We start from the raw sequence: 26,210 nt of genomic DNA, 5'->3' as shown, positions 1-26,210 counted from the left end.
TATGTAAAACTTCACTTAAAATAGTTATTAGATTTATAATATAGTAGCCTCACACTGAATGCCAGTAATCTTGTATACTCCTGTTCTGAATAACAAATATATATAATCACAGGCAGTCTTTTTAACCTGCATTTTAATTATAGACAGAGATTAAAGGAGAATATACACACACACACTTGAATGTAAATATCTATTATGACAATGACACCAACTTCATTTCCAGAAACACTTAAAAAACAAATGGGTGGAAAGCAAGAAACAAGGCCTGTGAATCATACAGGTTATTACAACCAAAATCTACTTCCAGCTCCTCCAGGTTCAGAGGATCTCAAAGGTGACTTTTTTAATACTGAGAGTAAAAGAACCCTTAACCTAGGGAGGCAGCACAGGCAGCTCAGCACAGCAGTGGCACTGGCACACAGCTCCAGTGCAAACTGTAAATTACCTTTTGCCTTACTAGCCTACTGAGTAGTGCTCTGCATATGCTGTTAGTAAATTAATTACCTGAACACAGTGTTCACACTTGACTAAGTCTGTAAAATTAGGAAAAGATTCAGCAGAGATCTAGGAGATAAATTTCAAGATCTAAAGACCTGTCCTATTGTGAGAAAGTAAAGACACTCCAATCTTGTTCTTCCCAAAGAAGGTCGAGATCTGCACTGATCACAAGTATCTACAAAGGAAGATAATTCAGATGGGTAAATAGCTCTGCAGCCTTTTTTTTTTTTTTAATGGAAAGGCATAACTAGACCTATTTTGTGAAAGATTACATTGGGTAATTTAGATTAGCAATGAATACAAAGTTTAACAGATTTTAGGTAACTATACCAAGGACAGGCATGTTGACCTCCGTGTAACTCAAAATCTTAAACCAAGTTCAATACATTTTTAAAGAGAGAACTGTAGCTAAAAAGGAAGCTTGAAAGTGATGAACAAAAATTCCAAATACAAGTATACACAGTATGTTTAATGAAGAATCTAAGATGATTATAATGGCCTTTCCTGGCTCTGAAAAAAAACCCCAATGATTCTGTAAAATGTGTGCACCACAGATGTGCAATAAAAATAACCCTGTTCTAGATTAAGAGGTATTAAATAGTATCATAACAGGAAGCTCATCAGTAACAAGTGTATTTATGTGTTTTGTAACACTCACAAGAAATGATTTCCAGCAAGTCCAGATAAAACCAAGTTGATAAAAAGCCACCAAGGTTAAAACCAGGCCAGGTGTGCCAAGCCTGGCATGCCAAGGGCCCTGATGTTTTCATGCCTGGCTGGCTGCAGCAGCGGCCAGCATGAGTCCCTGAGTGTGGACAGCTCCTGCAGTCCTGAACTGTGCTCCCTCTGCGCACACAGCAATCCTTCCTCCAGCCCCAGCAATCCTTCCTCCAGCCCCTCCTGCTCCTAGGGAGGGAGGACACACAGAGCACTGCAATAAAGAGACCTTAAAAACTCCTCTATCTGCTCCAGAGGCCCTATGAACACTCCAAAAAGTATTTCTGATGTGGAGATAGGCTTTGAGGAGCGGGAGAAAAGTACAAAAGCTTTCATCCTTTTCAAAAATAAAAGACAGGTTTAAGTTTAAAACCAAGCACTTACTGCCTCCCCTCATTTGAAAACACTGTAGCTGAACAAAAGAGGAGGAGTTTGACCACAATTCAATGTGGGCAGCTGTGAATGCCCTGATGAACATCCTCAGTACTGAGATGGAGTAAAGCGGTTTAAATGTGGCTTCTCAACTGCTGATTTGAAAATCTAAACAGGAACATGCACAAGCATATTAGGCTTGTGAAAGTGTTTTCAATTTAATAATAAATTTATAACAGCTGATAATTTTGAAAATAAATGTTACAAGTAACCACAGGGATGTTCTATAGCTACTGATTTCACTAATGTGTGAGCACAAAGGGGCACATCTAAATCAATACAGAAAATTCTAGGATCCAGATCAGCAATTACATTATGCAAAGCCTTTCCTCTCCAGATCGTTAGACTATTTTGTCTGAATTTGCACAGGTGAGCAGTTATTTTAACACTGGTTGCATGACTACCTCAAAACCCTATGTAATTAATCTGCATTGCCAGCATTAAAAATGGTGTGACAGAAGAAACTCCTGGAGAAGAAGAAAAACATGAGCCTTTATTATAGACTGAGTCATTAATCCTCCAAGAGCTCATTCGTCTACACAAGCACGGCACAAGGTGTTTCAGCACAGGAAGCATCTCAAACAATTGGCCACTGCAAGGAAAGCTTATTCAGGAAATCTCTGAAAGTAAAACACACACATAAGAGGGAAAAGTGGCTTTGGGACTTTTTAAAGCTTCCCCCAAACTTTGGGCTCATTGGAGAGGCAAATAAATAAATAAATAAATAAACTCTAACTTTTAACTTCAAGAGCCAGTATTTTCCTCATGTTATGAGCCCACTAATAAATTGACATATGTATATTTCCAAATCCTGCTTTAACTACTGGATGGAAATAGATTTCCAGTCATGTGAACCCTTCTACAGGACTTCTGTTGACAATAATCACAATAAAAAAGCCCCTCTTTTTGAAACTGTGTTCTCATAATGGACAATACACTGATACCATGGTAACATACAATTTTTAAAGTAGGCAGCACAAATAATCCCAAAAACTGTTAGTTGTGAGTACTGTATAGCAGCCACAAAGCTAACCTTGAGCCTTCTCCCAAATACTGCAATCTCACACAGTTCTGCGGATTTTTTTTTGTCTCAAACATCCAGGCCACAGCAGTGCTGGGCTCAGGGCCCCTTGGGGCTGAAAAGTGGAAGTGCCAGAGGTGTGCCACAACCTCCTGTAGCTGTCTAGGAAAGCAGCAGAGCAGAGGAGCCATGAACCACAGCAAAAGGTCGTGCTGGGGGTAAAGACAACAATTTCTGCTTGAAGTGCTGCCCTTATGCTGCAGCCTCCCCCTATGAGATAAAAACACATCTTATCCTGCTTCCCTTCTGCCTGTCCTAAAATGCAAGCCCTTAGGAACAGTACCAACTAATACATGATATTTGGCAAAATACTGAGTTCAGAATCTGCACTGTAAAAGCTGAACCCTGACACCCATCACCCCTGGATGAGCAGGGTGCCTCTTTCTCCGATTCTCCTGCTGTTGGTTGGAGTTTGTGTGCAGGCAGCAGAGGATTTGCTGCTGGCAGCAGCCCCGTGGCCCTGATCAGCACCCTCCTGTCAGGAATGTCACCTCCCTCTCCCAGAGCAGGTCCCAGCACCCTCCTGTCAGGAATGTCACCTCCCTCTCCCAGAGCAGGTCCCAGCACCCTCCTGTCAGGAATGTCACCTCCCTCTCCCAGAGCAGGTCCCAGCACCCTCCTCCCTCAGGGCAGCCAAAGGATGCACCAAGAGGTGGCTTTGCCTGTGCTGCTCTCGGCAGAGCTCAGCCTCCAGCGGGACCAGGACAATCTCTGGTCACATCTGCACGTGCTGCCTGTTTTAGCAGAGCCTCACCTCAGCAGAAAGTTCATTTCACATCAGAGCCTCCCCTCAGCTTCGCTGCACAAGCTTTAGAACCAGGCAGCCCACAAATCAGATTGCTATTACCAGTAGCAGGAGACAGGGCAGCATTATGTATGCTCCAATACAATCCACTGATTCCCTCTTTTGAGACACAGAGAAAAAGCCATCTGGTCTGCAGCACCAAGGCTGCCCACCATTTACCTCCACTGCAAAGTTACCAGGAGATAAGAAGAAGGAAAAAAAAGGCATTGACTAAAATTAGTCACTCATTGGGCACCGACCCAACAGCCTGCAGAAACAATTTTTTTGTCTTCAAAATATAAAACAAATTATTAGTAATTGAAGTATTTCTGGGACCTTTAATATTCTGGACTTTTTCAGCTAGAGGATTTGCCACAGAGATTTGTTCTTTCTTCACCTGCATCCCAAATTACTGCATGGCTCTCCCCTGGCAGCACAGGAAAGGCCTCAAACTACAAGAAATGCATGCAAACTTACACACCATTGCAGGCTGCCAGCATGAAGCCTCTCACTGTTTTATATGGACAGAACAGCAGCTTTAGAGAAGAACAGAATAGTCACTTCAGCAGATAAAACAACTTCCTATAATGAGAGACAACTGTGTGCATTACATTCATCTGATTGCTGGGTTAAGGAACAGTCATGGCCCAGCTGCATTACAGAACCTGCCAGAGGGCAAGCAGGTGCTATCAGAATACTCTGGGACAAATTCCACCTCATAAAACATCCAATCTGAAAGTAAAACCGTGTGGTTCTTACCATACAGCAAAATGTCAGTTTTGTTGTCACCGGGTAAACTGTGTTTACCTGTAATTATTTTTATGTGAAAGCTCAGTTATGGTCTACTACTTTACTATAAACTATGTTGGAGAAAATTCACAGGGGTGATGCATAAATCTCAAAGTCTCTTAGTAATGAACTATTCTGACTTTTTTTCATACCATAAGAATATTCCAAAACCAATTTTGCAATGCTTACTGTTATTGTCCTTTATATATTAAGCTGCAGACTGAGAGCTGCATGAAGTCAGTGCTAAATTAGTCAGGACTAAGTTTACATCTTCATTTTAAGTGTAGGACTGGAAATGAAAGAACTATGTGTGGCAGTAATTTGAAAACATCCAGATCACCAAAACTGGATAGAATAGGAATGGAAGCACAAGGCAGCCACTCCATGAAACTTTTACAGTTCCAGCAGTTCAGCAATGCTACAGAAAACATGAAGCTCCCTGTCTGATGGAAAACACCTCTGACTTGCACCAAACTTAGGTAAATACAAACCTTAAGATCAAGGTCAGCAGAGCAGAAGTTTGCTGCCTTTACAAACAACCACACAGTGTCTGCCTCACCTGCCAAGCAGAGACTGTAACACTGACACTGCTGCAAGGGTGGCCAGCATACCCCAATCCTAAGGGAAACTGAGTCACACACTCTACTACTGTATCTGCTACAGGTGAAGTGACAGACCTGTCAAACCTTCCCAATGTCACTGCAGGCAATATAAAAGTGACAGAGAAGAAAAAGTAATTTTTCATACTTCACATTAACTTCTTGAAACACACAGTGCCTTCTCTGGAAAATGGGCAAGGCAAATGGAGGAACAGTAACCTAAACATTGCCCATTCTAGTGAATAGGGAAAGTTCATTTAATAAGCAATAAACCACAGCTAATTATTAATTACAGTTGTATCAGTTGGTCCATGACTTGTAATAATCGGTCTATAAATGCAGCACAGCATCCATGACTGAGCTGCACCAAGTTAAGAGTGTCAGCTCCATCCATAATTTATGATGATCCTCCATAAATCTGTTCAGTTAACACAATGACACCGGCCATGTGGGCACATTAACCAGTTTTTCTCCTGACAGCTGTTGGAGCTGTAACAAAGACCCACATGGAGCAGCCAGAAGCAAGATTCCACTCCGAGTCACCTCTCTCTGAGGGTCTTTGGATATGGAAAGAGTTGGTTTCTTGATGAACTTGAGTGGTGCTGAACAAAACAGTGTCACCAAAAGATGCCTGCCCTGTTCTGTGCACATCTATTGAAACCAGTAAATGCCCTCGTTTTAGCTTGGCAGGAGTTCACAGTTTGTAAGAGCACATATCAAGATGGCATCCAGACACATTCTACATTGAATAATTTCCTCTTCTGTAACACTCAAGTACTTTGTGTATGAATCCACATATACAGCAACACATGTCTGGTTTTCAGCTACACTAAGTTTTTATCAAATCCTTGTGCTCTTTGAAAACAACATCCACACAAATCCTATGGAGATCACAGAATCAATGAGGTTAAAAAAGACCTGAGACCATCGAGTCCAACTTTTAACCAAACACCATCATGTCCACCAGACCACAGCACAAACTAGCACATCCAGTCTTTCCTTAAACACCTCCAGGGACAGTGACTCCACCACCTCCCTGGGCAGCCCGTTCCAATGTCCAACCAGCCTTTCAGTGAAGAAATTCCTCCTAACATTCAATCTAAACTCCCCATGCTGAAGCTTGAGATTATGCTTTCTCATTTGTGGCCTGGGAGAAGAGGCCAATCCCCACCCAGCTACACTCTCCTTTCAGGAGTTGGAGGGTGATAAGGCCACTCCTGAACCTCCTCCAGGCTAAACACCCACAGCCCCCACAGCTGCTCCTCATCAGACCCATGCTCCAGCCCTTCCCCAGGTCCATTCCCTTCTCTGGACTCCCTCCAGCACCTCAATGTCCTTCTAGCAGTGAGGGGCCCAGAACTGGACACAGCACTCGAGGTGCAGATACACAGAACTGTATGCATGAAAACACATGTTTACATGCTACCTTCCTGCACAGCCAGGTTTGTGCTGCTGACACACAACACAAGCTCTCTGAGCTTTTCCCTGTGCATTCATCAGTGCCCCCCAGACACAGCGGGTGCCCGCCCTGACCCCCAGCCTGCGCAACGTGCACGGCACGGGCTATGAACACACCAGCCCTTCTTGCCCCTACGGGCGCCAGCCGGCTCCGGAGCGCCGGGCAGCTCGCCCCTTCCCCGGGCCAGGACGCTCCTTCCCCCGCACTGCCCCGACCCCCGCGGGCAGGGCGGGCTGTCACCGCGCCCCGCCCGCCTCCCGCTTCCCGCCCCGCCCGCCCGCCCGGCAGGTGCCGCCCGGGCGGGGCGGGGGGCCGGCCCTAGCACCCCCGAGGGGCAGCGGGGGTCGCACCCCCGGGACGGAGCTCCTCGCCCGCCGCTCGGGCCGGGGCCTCGCCCGGGAGGGGCGGCGGCGACGGCAGAGGGGTGGGGGGGACCGGGCCGGCCCGGTTGCCAAGGAGGAGGCTCGGGCTCTGGCCCCGCACAGCGCCCGCGGCGGGAGGGAAGGAGCGAAGAAGGGAGGCGTGCGGGCGGCGGGGCGCGGCGCGGGTGTCCCGCCGGGACGAGGGGGCGGCGGGAGCGGGGGCACCGGTCCCTACTCACTCTCGTCAGGCAGCTGATCCAGCTCCGCCATCTTGAACGAGCCGCGCCGCTTTTTCAAAGGCTGCCTGGCGCGGGGCATTCTGGGGGAGGAGACGGGGCCGGGCGCGCGGCGGGCGCGCGCGCGGGGCGGGGCCTCCGTGAGGGGCCGGGCGGCGGGGCCGGAACGGGCTCGGCCGGGAGCGAAGGGAACAGAGCCGGCCGGAGCCCGGCGGGACCAGAGGGCTGTCGTCAAGGAGTCAGAGTGGACATTACACTGCTTCCAGCCTTGTTTCAATTCCCTGCCACTGGCCGGGGCGCCTTTCACTAGAGAGACCACTCAGAGCCCCCACCAAACTGGCTTTGAACGGCTCCAGGGCTGGGCTAGCCAGAGCTGCTCTGGGTAACCTGTTCCAGTGTTTCAGCACGCCCCCAATAAAGATTTGGTTCCTAATATCTAACGTAATTTCCCCCCTTTCAGTTTGTACCCATATCTCCTTGTCCTATCGCTACTAGAGTCCCTCTCTGGCTTCCTTACAGCTCCCCTTCAGATACTGGAAGGTCATCATGAGGTCTCCACACAAACTTCTCCAGGCCTGAAGAGCCCCAGCTTTCTCAGCCTGTTGTCACAGGGCAGGTGCTCCAGTCCTCTTATCACTGCCATGATAAGTCCTCTGGACTTGCTCCAACAGTTCCCTGTCATTCTTATGATGTGGGATGAGGGGAATGGGTGACTGGCAGTTCAGGATGGGGGGAAAAGGGGGTGGAGGTGTTGGCTGTCACAAAGGGTCACCCCAAAGTAGCCGTGCTAGCTTTGAGTCTTTAGACAATCCCGTTACATTATATCCATCCTCCTTCACTGAGAAATTACTTTTGCTAAACTGTGCCTATTTTCCTTGTCACTTTTCATAAAGGACTGCAGAGGTGACGCTCCAGGAGGAGTAAGGATCACACCAATCCTGGCCCAGCCAGCCCTGGCCCTGCTGTCACGGTCCATGGCACTCCGCCCAAGAGGTGGCTGAAATGCTCACCCAGCCCAAGGCCTGAAGGTCAAGGTCTCACTTGCTCTCACCCAGTGCCAGGGAAAGCCAACAAACCCCAGAAGTGGGTGGCTGTTGCCTAACAAGCTCCTTGTCTTGGCCTGCCCTCTACCATCTCACCCCTGAAAGCTTTCTTCAAGCAGCAGTGGGGTTTTTTGTGTAGTTTTCTTAGATCTCTGCACCACAGTGAATTCTAAAGCTTCTGCAGCAAGAAACACAAGCGTGGAAATACCACCATGAACCACAAGCACCTTAACTGCTCATGGACCAGATTCTCTACATAGGTTTGGCTTTGAGTATCTACTGCTATTATATCAACCAAAATCCCTTTTTTTAAAGATATAAAAATAAATATGAAAATGCAAATTGAGCCTCAAAATAAATAAACAGTATATCTTAGTCAAGGCTAAGAAGTCTGTGTCACATGTTAAACATATTAAGAGCACAGTGGTGTAATCCAAAATGGATGTCATGCATGGTTGTATGCAGCTCTTTGAAAGCATCTAGATGAAAGTAAAGGTCCTGCACAATACAGAAAATGTGCTTCTTGGGACATGGAATAGAATATAATTTGTGTTCTTAATTTGCTAATGAACTCAGATGACTAGGCCCTCTAGCAGGTTGAGAGGGGCAGGATATAGGTCATGTTATTAAACAATTTTAATACATAAATAAATAAAATAAATGCTGCCCTTGTGCTCAAGGGGAAAAAAGCCAGTTTTTAAGCAAAGAAACAAACTGAGTGGAATTCTTTAGAGATTCCCCCCAGGGCTTTCTATGTACATTGTAGCAGAGCTAAAAAAAGAAAAAAATCAAAAAAAAAAGGAAAAAGAAAATACAAAGCCCAGCTTGCATTTCTAGCCCCCTTTTCAGGTCATTCTGAAAGGTTGTTTAAACAGCCTTCCTGTTCCTTAGCCCCCAAAGGGCCTAAGACACTTCAGTCAGAGCTTTCCATACTGCTCAGCTCCAAAGAAAGCTGCTACAGTAGACAGCTGCAAAGCACTGTCGGCACAAAACTAAAGTAACTACTAACAAAACACAACTAAATAACAATCTGTGGTATTCCAAACACCAACCCTCTCAAACATTAAATCCTGCACAATTTTCCCCTTTTAATAAAACACTTCCACCACCCAAAAGGACTGACATGGACCAGACCTTCCAGGCTCGGTTAAACAAGGTGTTAATGACACCAATATTTCTCTGTATTTCAGCTGTGCTCCCCTTGTTCCAAGGGCTGTATGGCAGTGCTCAGCTACGACTGGAGACACTGAGACTTCCACATGATCACCAGCGAGGTTTTTACTGCTGGGCTTTGTAAACCTTGTCATCAAGTCTGGCTGTGCTGAAAGCAGCATTGCCCAGAGCCACCCCTGTGCTACAGCTTTCCCTGAGCAAGGGCTTTGCAAGGGAGGGGTGAAAAGTGCTCTACAACACAATCACATTTCACAACAGTCCTCAAGAGTGTGAATTTCCACAAGGGAAAAAGGAATCAAACTCTGTGCCTTTCAGAGAGTCTTTGTAGACTGCAACAAAACCAGATTAAAAAGGTGAGATTTTCCCCCTCCCCAAAAGTCTCCTGCCAATCAACTCACAAATTAACAGGTGTGAAGGCAGAATTCCGCTCCCAACAGCACAATGATGATTATTCCTTCATTTCATTCCAACAGCTGCACTTGGAAAATATTTAACAGAAGCCATTACCATTCACTGTGTTGAAAGGGTAACAATCAACCGTGTATTATGGTTCCTGGATAAAGAACCTTTTACATCTTGGCCTTTGATGCAGTATCTCCACGTTCTGGTTTTTCGTTTGTCCTGTGCTCGCTGTTTCCAAGTCACGCAAACACGACCCCATTTACAAAGCCCCAGCCAGGGCCATTTGCCAGTGTGCACACAAACACAAAATGTTTTCCAGTGCATCCTTTTACCACTCTGGCAAATTTGCAGTTTGCACTTGGGTGACGTGGAAATGACACCACTCTTCTGACAGGCAGGGTGACTGAAAACACAACCTGCCCGAGGTGCTGCTGACTCACCTGCTGGCACAGCTGGGGGAGGTCCCAGAACGGCTGCACCGCTGCCATTCGCTCTTGCCAGGGTCACCTTAGGCAACTCTCCTAATGGTGGGTGCTGAAACGCTGCAGAGAGCACTGCCCTGCTGCCACTGCTGCTCAGCTGCTGCAGCTGACAGTGAGACATGGGTTACACCACCTGCTGACCAATGCACTCAGAGCCCTGTCAGCACAGAGCAGGTAGTGCTGCGTCCAGGGGACAGCTACGCTGTCATTTTCTCATCTCCCTTAGGCACGGCCTGGCAGCAGAAAGAAAAGCACAGACTGGCAGAAGTGAGTGCTCTTTAGTCACTGAAGCACCTTCTTGTGAAGTCTGAGTCCTGCTGCATTAATCACATACTTTTTAACGAGGGGGTGGAGGAAGCAGTAGTTTCCCCTTCGAGTTGTTAGGAAGTCATTCCTTCTTCTCACCTTGCCTGTCCCTGTATATCTCACTTCTGCAGAAGTGATCTGAAAGGCTCACAACAGGCCCACATGCTACCTTCACACCTGAACAAATTAAAATCATCACAGCAATTCATCTTAGCTGGGACCTACATTTGCATTTCTTCTCACAGGTGCCACTTCATCTCCAAAATGACCATTTTTGGAGAAGCAGCCTGGCATTAATTTTAAAGTGAAAGCACACACAAGCTCTTGTTCAAATGCATGTACTCCACAACAGTGGAAATTATTTCTATGGGCATAACAGGAGTATGAGTATCATGGACTAAGTTAGGGGCCTCAACACATACATAAAAGCAATTCAGGCAAAACACTAAGTGGGATATAAATTGGCTGCAATAACATTCAGCAGACAATTATGTCATTATGTCCCCAGAATTCACAGAGTGAGGTCTGTAACAGTCTCCCAGAAAGCAAGCTGAACTAGAGACTTCAGTAGTTACAAACACTTCAGGCTTCATTTAAGAACAGGAATACAATTATTTATGGCATTGACAAAGTTTCATGTGTCCAGAGGTCTTTTTCATATAGAAATTACTTGCTTTGGGGTCCCCCCCCCCTTTCCTCCAATTAGAAACTGAAGGGGGGCAGGGGTAGAATATCATTGTTTTAAGGCTGAAGTACCAGTATGGGTAACTTGTGCTTTATTTTTTTTTTTCCTCAGACATTTTTACCTGCATGAACTCAGGCAAGTCACAAAGAATTTGCACTGACTGCCAATCAGTAAGCTAGGCTGGCTTCCTTCAATTAACTGCACGGACTATCTTAGTGTCTGTGAGCTGTTGTACAACAGAGCCTGCAGCCATGCTAAATAAAGATAAAATAGTTAAATATTTATAAATTACTGCTTTTGGTAGTTTAACATTTAGATCAGAAGCCATTCCTCAACATGTCTCCCCTGAAAAAAAAAGCCCAGGATGTCATGGGACCTAATGTCTTGAAAACTCGTTCCTTTCAAGTGCTTTTGACAGAAATGGGACTGCCTGTTCATCCAGCTCTGCTCTGTGCTGGTAGTGCCACAGCAGGGCTTTCAGTGACTGTCACCACGCTGTCCCTGCCAGCCTGGCCCTGGGGACAGGCTGCTCATCCACCGGGTCTGGCGGATCTGCTCTGCTCCCACAGGCTGGCAGCAGCAGCAGCAGCAGCAGCAGTGCCTGGACTGACATCAGGCTTCACTGCAGGACAGGGCTCTCCCACAGTCCCCAAAGGGCACCTGCTGCCTCTTCAGCAAGTCCTGTAGCTTTTCCTGTTGTATTTGTGCACTTAGGGACAGCTTGGGATGTACTTCCTTGTGCTGCAATTATAACTGAGCACTAGGTACACAGCACAAAGCACTCCTTGTGCTGCTGGGGTTGGAGCAACAGGGAACGTTCAGCTCTGAGGGAGCATCAAAAGGAGCTGCCTTCGACTCCTGGTCCCAAACTGAACTGTAAACTGTTTTTTTAAGAGGGGGAAAAATGATCTCTCTTATAACTAAATTGAACAAGTTCTCATGTTCTCTTTCAGAGACTGACAAGATCATACTAAAGACACTTACCAAAAGGGTTTTTTGGAAGGAAAACAATGATTAGCCACTGGTTAAGCTATTTAAGAGGCAGAAGACAGACTACTCTCTTCACTTCCTCTCAAAATCCATTATCACCAACCTCAATCAATTTTTTCTGTTGAGCTGTCCTCAAGCCATACAACTTACCCAGTCCTTCTACATTTCCTTCTCTCCCTGAAAGCAGCTTTATTTTTCATCTATCACTCTTCATCCTCTTCTCATTCAGGAGTCCTGGGAAGACCTGCACCATTAGCACCCACTTTGGCTTTAACTCCTTTTACAAAAGGCCCTGGGACACAGCAACATTTTAGGAAATAGATCTGGTGTTTCCACACAGGTTACTAAAGACTGAAGCCACAACTGTCAGAATGAGCTTGAACTGTCCCTGTCTTGGGAATTAGCCATCACTTTCTCTAATGCCTCAGAGAAATCAGTAATTTCTGAAGAGAATGATCTGATGTTGCTGTATGGTTAAGTGCTCCCATATTGCTCAATGACTAAAAGTGAGAAGTAACAAACATCATGAAACATTGAAATGATCATGTTTTGAGACAGGCATTTCAAGACCACCGACAGAGTAGCAACAGACCTCACTCCAGGCCTTGATGAACGAAGCTTGAGCCCCAACTCAACTTACAGCTTTGTTAGGACATGAGTCTACAACAACCAACTTACATCATGTTGAAGGTAGGTATTTAAAGGAGGTTTATTGGGGCTAATACTAAATTCAAACAGCCACAAGCTCATTTTCCATGTTTACCACACCAACTGTTGACAGATGAAGTCTCAGCGGAAAGTCCAAATTTTAATTTCACCATAACTTCCTGAAATATGACTACAGATTTCAATATTTGGCATTCGATCCTCGCGAGAGATACCATGTTTAAGAACATTCTACCAAATACATTTAAATTATGACTCAAACCCAAAACAATTTGGAAGTTTTGAAACATAAAACTGTTAGTATGAAATTAGCTTTTATTTTTCCACCTCAAAATAAATGCACATTTATCATTTAGTCACGTGAAAACTGAAAAAGAGTATCTTAAACAAGGGGGAACCTTAACAGAGCAAGTACCACAAACATGCTCAAGTTCCTTCTCCTGCTTTTGCCCAGCTCTGTTTGGCTAAGAACACCAGAATAATTTCCTTTTTTCTTTCTTGTCAGTTTGGTCAATTAAAAGAAACACTTAAAGCACCAGAATTAGAAGTGGTATAAAACAAAACCAGGTACTCGTTCTCATCAGAATTCAGGTCCGTGTATTGCCACACTTTTTATAGAAAACTTTCACTAAGTGTTGTACTAAATAGGATTTAGTAATTTCTTCTGCAGTTTAGCTCTTGATATCTTGGTAAGAGAAGTCAATGCATAAGCATGTCAGAAGTCAACGCTATAGTGTAACTACAGTACAACTCTAACAGGGCTTCTAAATACTGTTCACCAGAGTGATGTCTTATAGTTGAATTTCAGTTTCAACAGGTACTTCAGATTTACCTGAGCAACATCATACACAATATATCTGGGAAGAAGGTTAAGGAATAATTACAGTAGTTGATATTAATGACACAGAAAAACCTCAAAACACAGTGAACTTCACCTTTGAACTTATGTTACCATACAGATGACTGTGTGATTAACCAATTCTAAGAGCTCAAACCACAAAGCTTTAAATCTGACTTTTCCATCAATCTGAAAAAATGTTTTATACAATAGTTAGGAACAAGCAATTAAGTTCTGTGAAGAATAGTGCAGCATGAATCCTGAGTGACAGGCAGGTGAACTGACTTAGATACAGGGCTGTGGCTCCTGAAAATTATTTTTTGTCAGAGTAACACACATCTCTCTTGATATCTAGGCAGAAGAGTCATATAGCTTAAATGAGAGCTACAGATTCAGACCCAGCATGTACAATTGTAATTGCAGTTCTATGGCTACCTTCCAGCACAGTCATTAATGCCTTCTTAATTTCCCACTAAAAAACGTAAACTGGAATCACAGACAAGAGCTCTACAATGATTGTCAGTGTTTGCACATTCTTATTTTTCCAGAGACAGTCCCAGCTCATCTATTTGTTTTACAATGTTTTAGGCCTCAAACTTACCTCTAATCCCAAAGTGTAAAACAAAATAAATACACATCATGTTATCTCAACTAGCTAATATCAACTGTATTACAGCTCATCATCTGACAGATAATCTATTTAAGAAAACTCAAGATAAAACCAGTATTGCCATGAGTTGTGTTGCCCAGACTCCTTGGGGGAGGAAAACAGCTCACCAAGGCCAAAGATAGTTTCTACAAACCCAAAGTTTGCATTACTGGGTTACTGCTTCACTAGCAGTGAAGAGAGCCAGCTGAACCTTAGACATTACTGATTTGCATTCTTGTGGATTTAAAGCACTGACTGATTTAAAGGCACTTCTGCCTGGAAAGAGACTTAATGGCTACATCTCTGCTGGGCATTTGGGGCATACCTCAACACTTGCAGAGGTCTGGGGAACACAAAAGATGTGCTGAGAGAGTGCAAGAGCACAGAGCTGGCTCCCCCACCTCCTCCTGGCCAAGCTGGCATAGCACAGCACATGAGGGAGAAACCAGACTGGAGTGATGAGGAACCACAGGCTGCATTCTCCTACCCTTGTCTGGCACATCTCTGGGCAAGACACTACAGCAGTTTTGCCTGACCACTTCAATAACTTTTGTTCCTGTTGGGGAACAGCTATTGGAATGTGTATTGTTTCCTTTTTTTTTTCTTCGAATGACAATTTAAGTGCAGCCACTGTAAAAATCATCCCCCTTGCAGAAGAGATTGTCTGCAAATACTCCCCAGAGCAGATCTAAACAAAACCAAACCAAACACATTGAGGCAAAACTCCTAAGTGGCCTTAGTGAGGTCCTGCAAATGCAGTGATGCTCAAACACCATGTGCAGCCAATGTAACAGCAAAGGATACTCATTATACAGAAGACAGGTATCATTAATTCCTGTGGAGATCCCATTCCCTAAGGGAACCTCTACACCACCAAGGGTGGTCGTGGCTGTGGGATCAGGAGCAGTTTTGCCCAAACCTAGAAAGGAAAAACAACATTATTTCAAATCTAGGAGACAAATACAGACTTTGCACATAAAGGAAATGGTCCAGGCCAGCCAAATACGACTTCACATATAGTTTCAAATCAAGTGTAGAAGGATCTTCAACAGAACATGAAAAATACTGTTTGTTTATTCAATTCAGCATCACCATATTTATAGTTGTACTCTGCTACATTAAAAATGAGAATTTTAGACTTTCAACTGTTAATTGTCTAATCTGTATGATCAAAGCTAAACCAGAACAGATTTGCAGCTCTCATCTCCTAACTCCATTAATGAAAACATGCACATTGCAGCATTTTCAGACAAGTACAACAAACCAATTCTTATTCTCTGAATTAAAATTTTCAATATAAATCTGATTTGACATCCATAAGAACATGAGTAGTATGTATAGAAAAAGGTGCAAAATCGCCTTTTATTCTCTTTTAGGCAACTTATTTTTTAAGCCTCTCAAAATGAATAGTTTAAGATAAGCCACTCATTACTGAAGATCCTTTTCTTCAATCTCCCATCTTGGTACAGAAGACAGTCATGATTACCATCTCTTTTGCTTGAGTTAGACAGCTGAGTCTTTTCTCTCATCTTCTTTTTCAATATATAACACTTTTTGCAGATAAAAGTGTAATGAGAGCAGTTGTTCCATCTGAACTTTTATTCCTAGCTTCTCCCTTCTGTCCAAGCTTCTAAGCCACTTTAAAAGCTAAACAATGACTCTTCTGATCTATTCATCTCTCTTCTAAAATACACACTATTGTTATGATGAAAGCAAGTAAGAAGATGGAGAATGTACTTTATATTTTCTCCAGTGTAACATCAAATAGAAGTTTCCTCCTGAATTTCAGCACCTTCAGTCTTAACACTCAGAGTGTATTAACTTGCATCTTAAAACACCCCATACACATCCTGATGGAACTAAAGTGCGACATTATGCAACTTCTTAAAGGAAGTACAGCTAAGAAGTGACTATAGCTCTCTTTGCTAAGCACCACAACCAAGTCTGCCATTGATTACAGATTACTAATGACAACTACTAATGCTTACCTTTGACACTGTGTTTTCCCTTGGGCAATTTTGTGATGTGGGAAGCATTCTTTAGTTCGTACCTGGACAGCACAAAGAACACACAATAGCACTTTACATTCATCCTAAACTATCTTAGGGGAAAAAAAAATCACAAATTTTTCAGGCTTTAGTTTATGATGAGTTAATGTAAAGTTAATCTAAATTCTAGCTTTCTGGAACTCAAACTTTCTTTGTCTTGGTTACTAATTTTAATGATGTTAGCATTTTGTACAAGATTCTGCTAGATCTGAAACAACAGCTCTTATTTGAAGAAAAAACAGATCTTGTTTTTGAAGAAAAAACACATGCTTCTTCTTCACATTGAAGAGAAGGCTTGCAATCTTAGCATCACCTTCCATGAGGATGTATTAAGCACATTTGGCAAATACTCTTTGTAAGTTACGTACATATTTCCAAGGGCGACTTCTCCCAGCAGTACTAAACCTATGGGATCGGCTTGAGATGTGTGACAGTAGTTTGCACTCTTGGATACCATGTCTGCAAAATAGATGCCCTTCCCAAACATGTAGCCAGTCTGCAAGAAGGAAATAAAGAAATAAATGAATAAAATTGGGGTGATAAAATAACCCAAAAGCAGCACTGAATCCACCTGGCTGGGCTCCCAGGAGAGCAACTCAAGCTCTTGTGGACACCAATGCGCAACCCACTCGGGGGACATGATGTTGTCTAAACGGTGGCAGATAACACAGGGCCCTCCCCACACAGAAATTCCCTTCTTTAGGCCGTTCCTGTCTGTGGCCATGTCTGGGCAGAGGGATGCAGGCAGCCAGAGAAGCTGTTTCACCCACCACAGGAGCTTCAGGCGGAGCTATCCGCAGGCCCTGCGAGAGGATGCCAGCGAAGTTGGTGGTGCGGGAGCCGTGCCACAGCAGCTGGCGGTTGTGGAGCTGCCTGAAGGGCTTGTAGCGCTGGCTCTCCCCCTCTCGCTCAATCCTGAAGATCTTCAGTTCACAAGAGGATAGGAGGAAAAGAAGAACCAAGAAAAGAAACCATTAACTTCATGCAACTCGTCAGAGGGGAGAAGAAAAAAATCACCCGATCTGCAAAGTACATTGATCTGCTAGGGAAATTGATCAGGATGGGTTTTGGTGTTTGTAATTGGCTGTGTCAGGCTAGCAAAAAAGAGGCAGCAGCAATCATGCAGTACTTGTTATTGATTACTTCTCCACCTTTTCTTCTGCATTTTCATGAGGCTCTATTTTTCTGAAAAAATCATTCAATGAAATAAGGTTCAATTTCAGATGATTACTCCTCCACCTTCCCTTTGAGGCAAATTAAATTAAAATAAAAACACCAAAGCAAAAACACCTCATTAGATTCATCTCTGCCTAGACTTTTGCTGTTCTAATTAAAAGAAAATGTTCTATCAAATCATCCCTGCAACAGAGGAAACTGAGTAAGCTACTCAAAAATATAAGGCAATTGCAAATAAGCAAGTCAACCTAGGAGAGTCCATCTTCCCAAAGATAAACCCCACTATTGCCCAGCTTACATCCACAACTTTGAGGTCATATGCATTGTGTGTTGCAGCATGAGTGTTCTTCACATATTGTTTGATAATCTTGGCTTCTTCTGAATCTTTGTCAACAACCTGCAAAGAGGCAAATGAGAAGTTTCCTCAGCACACAAACTGGCAGCCATCTTATAACATGACAACATCCACCCTATGCTTGCAACTGCACCCTTTAAACCTCCTCAACCATTTAAGTGGAAATACTTTCCTAGCTAGAGAAGATGCACAAATATACAGACAGCCACAGAATGTCTGAGACAATGCTGGAAATTGAGATGATTTTCAATTCCACTCAAAGAAGGGTCAGCCAAGGACTGAGTCCAGTCCAGCTTTCAACACCTCCAAGAAGAGTGTCTCCATGGCCTCTCTGGGCAACCTTTTCCAGTGTTTGACCACTGTCAGAGCAAACAAATTAAAAAAATCAAAACATCAACAACAGAAGCTTTTTCTTTTGTTTAAACACAAATTCCTCTATTTCAGTTTGTGCCCACTGCCTCTTGTCACTGGAAACCACTGAGGAAAGCCTGCCTCTGTCCTCTTTTCCTTCTTTCTCCCATCACCTATACCTAGATATTGATACAATATCCCTTGAGCTTTCTTTTCTCCAGGTCAGAACAGCTCAGCTCTTTCTGCATCACTTTGAACACATGCTCCAGTTCCTTAACCCACCTCAGTTCCATAGATCTGTCCAGTTACAGTTTGGGTGATTTATTTTACTCCAAACTAACAGGACATCAGCTTGTATTCACAGCCACTCATTGCCTTTTATTTCCTTTACCTTAATATCTGTTTTAAGTTTTTCATAGTTGATGTCAATTGGGTCTTTATCTCCATCTTCATTTCCACCTCTGAGAAGGCTGTAAGCAACCTCAATATCAAGCAAGTTGTCCAACATCTGCACTTTAGCCTGAAGAATTGGAACAGGTCATGTCACGTAATTTAGGCCTTTGACATGTTCAGAATAAGTCTGGGATATTCCAAATTAAAAAAGTGTCTGACAATGACTGGCCACATGGTGCCATCTAATAACAAAACACTGTCTTTAAATATATGTACACCCCCAAATATATTAAAATATACACACATATATACACATAACATCTCTATCTTCTAATACCTTATGCATATAGTATTTACACAGACACATGCACGTAAACAAGAAGATATTCTGAAGAAAAACAAGTTCAAACTCATGAAAGCATGAGGTTAAACTTGTTTTTCTTCAGATTATCTTTTGGCTTGTGAGGTTTTAATGCTTACTTTAATCTCTGCTTTTATGAGGTTAAGTAAGTGTTAAACCTCACATATTCTCTGTGTTAGATGTCTGACATCAAGACCCGTTTCCTGCAACCAACATTTGCAAAAAACAGTTTCTAGTCAATACCTGAATGTATTCCAAGTTATTTAGGAGAGGAGGCTTCTTCATCCCAAAGTCATGAGGAATCAGTGTATAGAAGCGGTTGGAGAGGTCCAAAATCTGGGATTCTGAACCACTGTCAGAAACTGCCTGGACAAGACAACAAGCACCAAAGAAAATTACTGAGTAAGACTAAGTCTCCATAGCAATAAAAACACACAAGATACTTAGAGACTAACACACGAGCAGCAATGCAAATTGTGCTTATGCTTTAGTCTCACAGGACTCAAAAGAGCAATTCTATTTAAGTGTCTTGCATGCAGCAAGCCACAGTATTTGCACAGAAATACATAGAATTATGTATGAGAAAAATTCAATGGGGATTATGTTTCTGGAGGGCAAAATAAAGTCTTCAGGACATTTAAGTGGTGCATATCCTTGTCAAGGGTCTGGTCTATTCTATCAGCTGAAGAAATTCCTGTATCTGTGCTTTGCCAAAGAGTCTGTGACAAAAAGCCATGGGTTATGCTGGTACATTTTTGCAATCTGTAAAGGCAATACTGCAAAGTGATTCTGGAATGGTTCAGATCACAATGTGTAAAACGTTATCAAACCAGACCCTTTCCTGTGTCAACCTTTATTCTCATCCTCTGACAGACTTTTTTGGGGTGGAAACACCAGCTCACTACTAGATCAAGGCACCAGCTTCATTCCCTCAGCTGCCAATTGTGTTTGGCATGGCCTAAAGTTTGTGCTACAAAACTGCTGAAGACACAAGTACCGCCCACACCGGTACAACAGTGAAGAGAACTAACTGGTTACCCATGGAAGCCACATCCTCTTCCCCAGAGAGAGAGAAAGCACAGCTCAGCATTCACCCCACTGAGCCCTGAACAACTTCTGAACTCCCTTTTTGCTCTAAGATGTCTTTTCTGCTCACCTGCTGAACCTCATTCAGGATGGAGTATGCACTCTGGATCTGTCGCTTGCTCAGTTTTCCCAATGGCATCTTCTGCAAGTCAATCTGATGAAGATATAAGTATTAAACCCAACTATCACTACATTTCAACCACTGCAGCATTCCCTCTCTGGTTTCTAGAGAACTAATTTCTCCATGCTAATAGGACAGACCGACAAAGAATAGAAACATTTTAGACTCTGAGGATTGAGAAATTATGTCAGAAGGACACACCATTGAGAGGACATCCTATAACCAAAGGAATACTGCAATAGGAAGCTAAGCACATATGCTAGGGCAACACAAAAATAGGATATTAATTATCTGGCATGAAGTTTAATATTAACCTGGTGTCAGATGCATTTCTTAATCCATTAAGTAACCATATACTTAAGGCTGGCAAAGAAGCAAACTGAATTAAGTAATTCTTGTTCATAAGATCATCTGTGTCTAGGTACAATCCAGACACCCTCTTCTAACTTTACCCTACAATTATCAAGGGTCAAATGCAAAGATGCTAGGAGGTGCTTCATATTCATGAAAAATGAGCCAAAACCCCTTAACTTATTAAAAGCAATGTCTTGGTTGCCTGCATTTATCCACTGATTTAATTTAATGTTGGTTTTCTTTGTGTATTGATGGATCTTGGGAGAGTACTGGAATTTAAAGTACTACAAAATGTTGGGCAAGCCATCTGAAAGCTTTCAGGTAAGCTGCAGAAAATGGTACAAAGCCTATTCTGAAAGGTAGGCACTCCAAATAATGATACAGAGAGCAAAGAACAGCTGCTCAAATGTCAAGTCTTAGGCAGGATAACTAAGCTGGCTGAAGAAAACAGAAATTTGTTATTTAGAATTAGTTCAAATGACTGCATTAAAACAAACAGCAGGATCTCTGCATATCACAAGGATGGATCAAGAAGTATGGAGAAAAGAAGAATGGATTAAAAGAAGAGTTTTATTAGAACAAATGAGAAATACAACCAAAACAATCCCAAGTCCACCCTGTGCAGAAGAGGATCTGGACTCTGACAAGACACTTCCATTGTGCATGCACCAACTGGCAGCATTTCTCTAGTCTGAGGTGCTAAAATTCATGGTACTCTAGTCCCCAAATGATTCCCTGCTTAGAAAACAAGGAGTGTCACCAGTGTCACATGACCAGCACATTGGTTATCAGTGCTAATACTTTAAGAGCATTCAGCAAACAGCAGTCACTATGTAGATGTGACTGTGACACAAGCAAACAAAACCACAGAATGATTACTGCTCCCAGGACTGGCAGACAATTCTCTCATAGGCTTGCTAAACTGAAGACATTCATAGACAAAAAATGCATCTGTGTTTTAAGAGCTGCATGTATCACAACTAAGTTACAACTTCCAGGGCTTGGCAAATTCCAGTCGGACTCTTTGCCTTTATTTTGAGACAGATCTAAAACTCATACTTGGCTTTTGGGGAGTATGAAGCACTCTGGATTGCAAAGAACTTGGTTCTGTTTGTGCAAGCATGGTGGTAGGTTAGGGAGAAACATGAATGTGTGTAGTCACCTCAAATTCCACCATTGCTTTCTTCATGCTCTCCACATCAAAGATCATCTTAATAAGATCCTGGATTGGCTTAGCGAGTTTTGATTTTGTCCCAGCACCTACTGTCAGTTTCCTGACAGCTTCTTCATCCTGGAAGGTAAAAATAGTATCAGAATTAGCAAAATCACAAAGGATTAAAAAGTAACAGGCTGGCTGCCATGGCAACAACTCAAAACCAATTTAGTGTGTGCATTCTATGACTAGCCTGAAGTTCATGGGGAGCGTGGGACACTGCTCTGACATTCTGGAACAAAATGGTCTTAAAAAAACACCTATTCAGTAATTTGGCAGATACTATTTCAAGAGATGGCACTGTAAAAAATAAGCAGAAAGTAGAATTAAGGGACTAGGAACTCTTTGCATTGCTGCTTCACTTCAAGCAAGTATTAATTACTTTCTCTGCAAGCTTTCTGCTGCATAGTGGCTTTCACATGAAAAAATGACTGTTTACTTTGCTGCTTTTATGACAAAACAGATGTAATAACTAGTTCCACCAAGTTTTTGTAATAAAAACTGCCACAGATATGTACAGGAATCATCATTTAGCCATAATACCATCTTGATGCCTTCATGGAGAGAGCATTACACGAATAAATCATCAGCCAGGTGCTTTGAGTAACACTCTACATTACACTGAGACAGACACTTTGCCACTGAAATATTCAAATTTCCAGAATTAAAGCCAAGTTTTAAGTGCTTTGCACTGAAAGATGACATCCATTAATTTGGCCACAGAAAAACACAATGTCTTGAAAATATGTGCTCTGGCAATTTTATAGCATTCAACTATTTAGTCTGAAAATAGTTCAGGTAACAGGTATGCCCTTAAATAAACACACAAACCAGCACTGGAAAGAAGGAAAAGAATTCTTATTTATCTTGGCTGTCTAAAAGCCAAATTTTACTGGCAGTGAATAATTTCTCTCTCAGCCTGCTCAGTATGTGCACGAAGTGGAATACTGCACTGGAGTTGCTACAGCATTTGGGAGGATTTTGGAGGCAGCAGACAGATGAAAAGCATCTATTTTAAATTTTAAAAAATCAAGTTTTCAGACAGGATGTTTGTGAACTGACTGCTGGATCAAGTGCCAATTAATATCCTTAAAGTTACAGAGTAAACAGGAACAAGCATTCAAGAGATCTGATAACAGAAAACTCTTTAGTTTCCCAACAGGTCTATTTTAATGGATGTAGATCCTTGACCTACAGCTTTCCTCTGTAGCAGAGAGAAGATGCAACAGCTGCATTTTAATTCCCCTGGTTTGTGAAGTGCAAGAGATTCCAAGGGCAAGCACAGAACAGAACAGTGACACAGGGAATGTCAGCAATGCTCCACCTGGGACAGGGGCATTTCAAAGTTACCTGTCCATAATCTATTTCCAGTGGGTAGAACTTTTTGGGATATTTAGTGAAGTTCTTAGAATGCCAAGAATTGCCAGTTTTCTCTTCATACAAATTCAGGAAGTGTTCAATGGCATCTTCTTTTGATGGCATCTGCTCCAGCTTGTTACTGCCAATTACAGTGCCCACACGGCCCCAGGATCGGAACACCCAGTACCTGGAGAAATCAATGGGACACAAGAAGAACCATCAGCCACTCCAGTGCCATTTGCATACCAGTAACTTTATGGAACACCCCTCCATCACAGAAAGTGTGAAAAGAATTTGTACATTTTTTTCATTGAGAGAAATCACAGTATGTCCAAGAACTGGTGTAAAAAATGCCCGGTGTTAACACACCAGAACCACAGCCCTGAGGATAAATGGGTGCACAGCAGGAAGAGAGAGGCTAACATCTCTTCAATCTTCATGTTTTGCAAATACAAACCTTCAGACTATTGGGGTCATATATTTGAAAAACAAAGACAAAGCATCTTTAAGCCCCAAGCCCCAGCGTTCAGTATTTTAGGGAAACCAGAAGTAAATCAAATATTTGTTTGTACTGCTGACAGCACCTTGGGTGAGCTTCTGTAGTATTTATGGGGATACAATCAATCAACCTTTCCAATATGTCAGGTATGAAATGCATGCACTGAAATCCCTCCACCTACTGAATCCCAGACTTGATACAACCTCACACAAATGAGACAGCAACAAAAGCTTATTAAAAACATGGTAAAGTGCAATAAATCTGGAGCTGAACCACAGTCATTGCTACCCTGGATTTCTGTGTCACTTATGTGTTTGGCAGGGGCAGTTTTATTTTAAAGAACCTTCTCAATCTCTTCATCTAATCAGCAATGCAACCACTGAACAGCTTTGCCATGCACCCAATGAGATTGGAAAGCTACACACATGATCAGCTCCTATTGCATGAATATTTCATGCATTTTGTTATACTTCAGGGCACACAATTCAGGCTAACACTGTGGTAGAACAGCCAGAATCTGGATTTGTTTCCTAAAGTGACAGCTCTGTGATTAGAACACAAAATTAAGTTAGAGAATATGGGGGGAAAAAAACCCACCTTAGGTTTTGTCAACACCCACAAGGAATGTCTCCATGCAGAGCAGAAATTTCTCCATGGGTGTCTTGTTTGGTAGGTTTGGAGGGGTTATTTTAGTTTTGGTTTGGTTTTTTTCATTTGTGTTGTAGTGGTTTCTTCCTCCAAGCAACTACACCAATTTGTTATCTCTCTAAAGACATTTTACTCACACTTTGCTTTTGGAGTGTCAAAAATCCAGTATTTATTAGAAAAAAAAGTGAATGGAAGTATTTGAAGGGAAAACTAAACTCACCTGTTCTCTCTGTCATCCTCTAGCAGCTGCAGCTTATAATAGGAATTTGTTCCTTTTACAATATCTACTAGTCCCAGGGTTGCACTGAAAATTTTTCCACCTTTTTCAAAGACATGAGCAGAATCCTCCAAACCTGCAGAGAAGAAAAAATTAGAACACAGAGGAGGAGGTGACTGTTTTAGCTCTCCTTCCTGCATTTGCACTCATCCAAATGTTTCCTGCAGCAGTGTGGTTTAACAGAAACACTGCAAAAACAGTGACCACACAGCTCATTCAAAACTACTTGAAGCACAATGAATTAATTAATGAATTGTGAGCTTAGTCCTCTAGATAAACTTTAGATAAATTTCTCCAGTATCTGGAGAAATTAGAGTTAGTATCTAGTTAGTATCCTAACTAGAGGAAAAAACCTGTAACCTTTGATAGAGGATGATCTAAAATCCAGGATCTAATACTGTGTGAGCAGCTGAAAGAATCCTCAGGAGAAATGCAGCTCTGCAGGTGTCACATTAGCAAATGGACTGAAAAGCAAAGGCTGGCCTTGGATGCAGCACAAATTGTCAGCACATCCATGAACCACAGGTTTGGAGAGCAGCATCAGTAGATATTTATGCCAAACCTGTGTCCTCTGCTGGCTGGGCCTTTACTCACTCCACTGACAGAAGACCCTAAAGCTGAACAAGGTTTAGTTTAATGGTCCTTCCGAAGAAAGCTGCGCTAGAAAATCCTGGAATATTCAGCCTTGGATGTCAATCAATATGCTTCCTTTGATAGCAATGTTAAAGGTTTAAAAATTCATGCTCCTTTATGGAACCCTCATCCTTTGACAGAAAAACCCTTTTGCAAACCATCAGGCATTCTGAAGGCTGTGGGTGGCGCAGGCACAGGCACTGTTATCACTCACCAGAATCAGGATCTACTGCTGCTCCACCCTTCACTGTTAACTTCATTTTCTTTTCAGACTTGCTAGGTCCTGCAGTGAAAGACAGTTAATTTTTTTCTTAGGTGAGCAACACAATATCACTTGAATCAACCTTAAAATTCTCAATTTGCATAATTATCACCCTAAGGTGAAGCAGATTCCCAGTATATGAGAACAGTGACTTCAGTGGCTTTTTTTCAACCTAGCTCTAGCAGCCAAATCACAACTAAATGAGAAATTACATTTCCCCAGATTCTATCTATCTATTCTTTTTCTCCTGGCCCCAAGGGGTGGACCATGTCATTTTTTTTATCTGCACTGAAGATAAACACAACCACAAATGTGGAAGTGGGATTTAAAAACCTCACAGGGCACAGGGAGTGTTTAGATTCCCTGGGGATGCTGCTGTGGTGAGACAGTCTGGCAATAGCACACCCAGACTGGCAATAGCACACCGAGTTGCATGACAGAAACCTCCACTTGGAGGACACAAAGAACAGGTTCTGAAGAGCAGTGAGCAAATGTGATGGTTTTGTTCGCCATCCAGGGTTAATAATGCAAGTTCTCGATGGCATTGGTGAGCAATGCCATCAATATTTTTACACTGCTACAAAAATATTATGTTCTAAATCAAGGAGAATAGAGACTCAGTGCTCCGGACCTCAGTATTTTCTCACTTGCCAACACTCCCTGAGTAGTATCTGTCATTTTGGTGTCTTAGGACCTCCTTGGAGCTACAACACCAACCCAAACTGGCAGTGAAGCTGATGTTTTATGAGGAAGAGATGGGTTTGATGGTAGGGAGCTTGGGTAGACTGAAGCAGGGGAAACAGCCAGCTCCTGAGACAGCTCAGGAGACAGCTGCATGTTTATTAAAGCTAGTCTTGCCCTGAGGTCCATTATATAAACTTAT

General features: G+C 42.8%; 2 protein-coding genes across 2 annotated transcripts in view; both read right to left on the bottom strand.

Annotated features, from left to right (window-relative positions):
• LIN9 (lin-9 DREAM MuvB core complex component) overlaps positions 1-7,039 on the bottom strand; it is a 39,394-nt gene extending 32,355 nt beyond the window's left edge. Inside the window, exon 1 of the mRNA XM_030946348.1 lies at positions 6,961-7,039. Within this exon, the coding sequence (XP_030802208.1) occupies positions 6,961-7,039 (79 nt within the window). The remainder of the gene's footprint in view (positions 1-6,960) is intronic.
• Positions 7,040-12,717: 5,678 nt separating this feature from the next.
• PARP1 (poly(ADP-ribose) polymerase 1) overlaps positions 12,718-26,210 on the bottom strand; it is a 31,712-nt gene continuing 18,219 nt past the window's right edge. Inside the window, exons 11-23 of the mRNA XM_030945176.1 lie at positions 25,280-25,348; positions 24,376-24,508; positions 23,000-23,195; positions 21,599-21,727; positions 20,032-20,115; positions 19,119-19,241; positions 18,513-18,641; positions 17,714-17,812; positions 17,010-17,162; positions 16,608-16,735; positions 16,180-16,241; positions 14,996-15,110; positions 12,718-13,561 (exon numbers count right to left, since the gene is read on the bottom strand). Of these exons, the coding sequence (XP_030801036.1) occupies positions 13,480-13,561; positions 14,996-15,110; positions 16,180-16,241; positions 16,608-16,735; positions 17,010-17,162; positions 17,714-17,812; positions 18,513-18,641; positions 19,119-19,241; positions 20,032-20,115; positions 21,599-21,727; positions 23,000-23,195; positions 24,376-24,508; positions 25,280-25,348 (1,502 nt within the window). The 3' untranslated portion in view covers positions 12,718-13,479. The remainder of the gene's footprint in view (positions 13,562-14,995; positions 15,111-16,179; positions 16,242-16,607; positions 16,736-17,009; positions 17,163-17,713; positions 17,813-18,512; positions 18,642-19,118; positions 19,242-20,031; positions 20,116-21,598; positions 21,728-22,999; positions 23,196-24,375; positions 24,509-25,279; positions 25,349-26,210) is intronic.

Source organism: Camarhynchus parvulus, chromosome 3 (assembly GCF_901933205.1).
Source record: "Camarhynchus parvulus chromosome 3, STF_HiC, whole genome shotgun sequence".
NCBI lineage: Eukaryota > Metazoa > Chordata > Aves > Passeriformes > Thraupidae > Camarhynchus > Camarhynchus parvulus.
Note: the sequence above shows the minus strand (reverse complement) of the source record. Positions and strands in the feature narration are given on the sequence as shown.